At 44.2% G+C, this 1,530-nt stretch overlaps 1 protein-coding gene across 1 annotated transcript in view; it reads left to right on the top strand.

Annotated features, from left to right (window-relative positions):
- Positions 1–1,530, top strand: part of tlk2 (tousled-like kinase 2) — an 11,586-nt gene that overhangs the window by 2,854 nt on the left and 7,202 nt on the right. Inside the window, exons 3-5 of the mRNA XM_008329985.3 lie at positions 933–1,010; positions 1,093–1,162; positions 1,252–1,295. Of these exons, the coding sequence (XP_008328207.1) occupies positions 933–1,010; positions 1,093–1,162; positions 1,252–1,295 (192 nt within the window). The remainder of the gene's footprint in view (positions 1–932; positions 1,011–1,092; positions 1,163–1,251; positions 1,296–1,530) is intronic.

The following is a 1,530-nucleotide window of genomic DNA, read 5'->3' on the forward strand; positions in this document are numbered from 1 at the left end:
GTGAAGGCACTATTTCACTTTCCTCACTCTTGCTATGTAGTTCACCCTCATTTTGTCAAGTTAGAGAGTGAGCACCAGCGCCAGGAGTGGGCCCCGTGCCAGCCATAGGCAGAGCAGAGCCCAGAGCATGGCATGGCTGCTGCCGCAGAGAAAATGGCAGCTTTTTCTGAGGCATTAAACCATAGCAGCCCTGGCTTGATGTCTCGAAAGACAAGAGATGCATTGTACGTGGGGTGATTGAATTAAAAGAAATGTCATGAATAATAGGATCTCGTGGTCTTGGTGTCAAAAGAGCGGGCTTTTATCTTGACCTTGAGCAACGGCTGCTCTCTAACATGGGTGACTTGAGAGAAAAATACAGGAAGTCCTTATCCTTCTTCAGCAAGTCGATGACAAACCCTTTGGTAATGGAACGCCAGCTCCTCTTAAAACTATCTGAAAGTGAATTTGATTTCAAGCATGTCTGATATGGTACATCTTAAAGGTGCGAGCAGCCATTGTTAAATCGAGCCCTGCATCATTACTCCGGCGTGTTTCTGAGGAGGTGAGAGTGCTATCGTGAGGGGGAAATGGATGACATTATCCAAAGGTGACAGACAGAGGAATACATCCCTAGCAACATGACTACTGTTCAGCCATTTTAGGAGGGTTCAGTGAGAGAGCTCCAGTGTGCTCTGAATGAACAAGTGCCTCCTTGTGATTGGACAGTGCCTGCTGAATTCTGATGTTATTCATTTGACTGACAGGCATCACCTAGGGAACAAGAATTCAAACTGATGCAGGTCCTGTCTCAGTGTAAAGTTAACAGTGTCCATTGGATTTTTGTCTCACCCATATCACAAACACAACATTCTACATGTAAATTAATTGTACTTTGCTATTTTTTTTTTTTAACACTGCCTTCTTTTTGTGTGTTTTAAATTTTCCAACAGGGTTCAGGTCAGAATCAAAATGAGTCATCCAATCAGAGTCTATGCAGCGTGGGCTCACTGAGTGACAAGGAGCTAGAGGTTTGTCTGCATCACACATCAACAGGGTTTGGTTTAAGATCTTCTCTGTATTTTACCTCACTGACCCATGTTATTTAAACAGACACCTGAAAAGAAAGCGAATGACCAGAGGGTGAGGAAACGGAAAGCAGATCACTTTGACAGCAGCCAAGGTAGGCCTGGCCCTCTGCTGCGAAGCTCCTCTCAGATATAACCATTGCACTACATTGTGAAATCACCATCTCTGAATTTGTTTTTTCAGGCAAAGCAGGGGGAAGGGGTCATAAAATTAGTGATTATTTTGAGGTGAGTAACAAGCAAACCATTTTTTTTTTTAAAAACAACAAAATCCTGCGTATGTGGCAGTCTGCTCTCCACCCTGACGCTTCAGTTTTTTTCTCTTCATACTTTTAACACAGCTTAAAGGCCGTCTTTGGCTTCTCCACTGAACTCTTTCTATATCTTCTCTCATTACATGTCTGTCAGTTTGCGGGAGGTAGCGGTCCTGGTACCAGCCCTGCCCGAGGGATTCCACCAGTGA

Source organism: Cynoglossus semilaevis, chromosome 17 (assembly GCF_000523025.1).
Source record: "Cynoglossus semilaevis isolate Cse_v1.0 chromosome 17, Cse_v1.0, whole genome shotgun sequence".
Classification (NCBI taxonomy): domain Eukaryota; kingdom Metazoa; phylum Chordata; class Actinopteri; order Pleuronectiformes; family Cynoglossidae; genus Cynoglossus; species Cynoglossus semilaevis.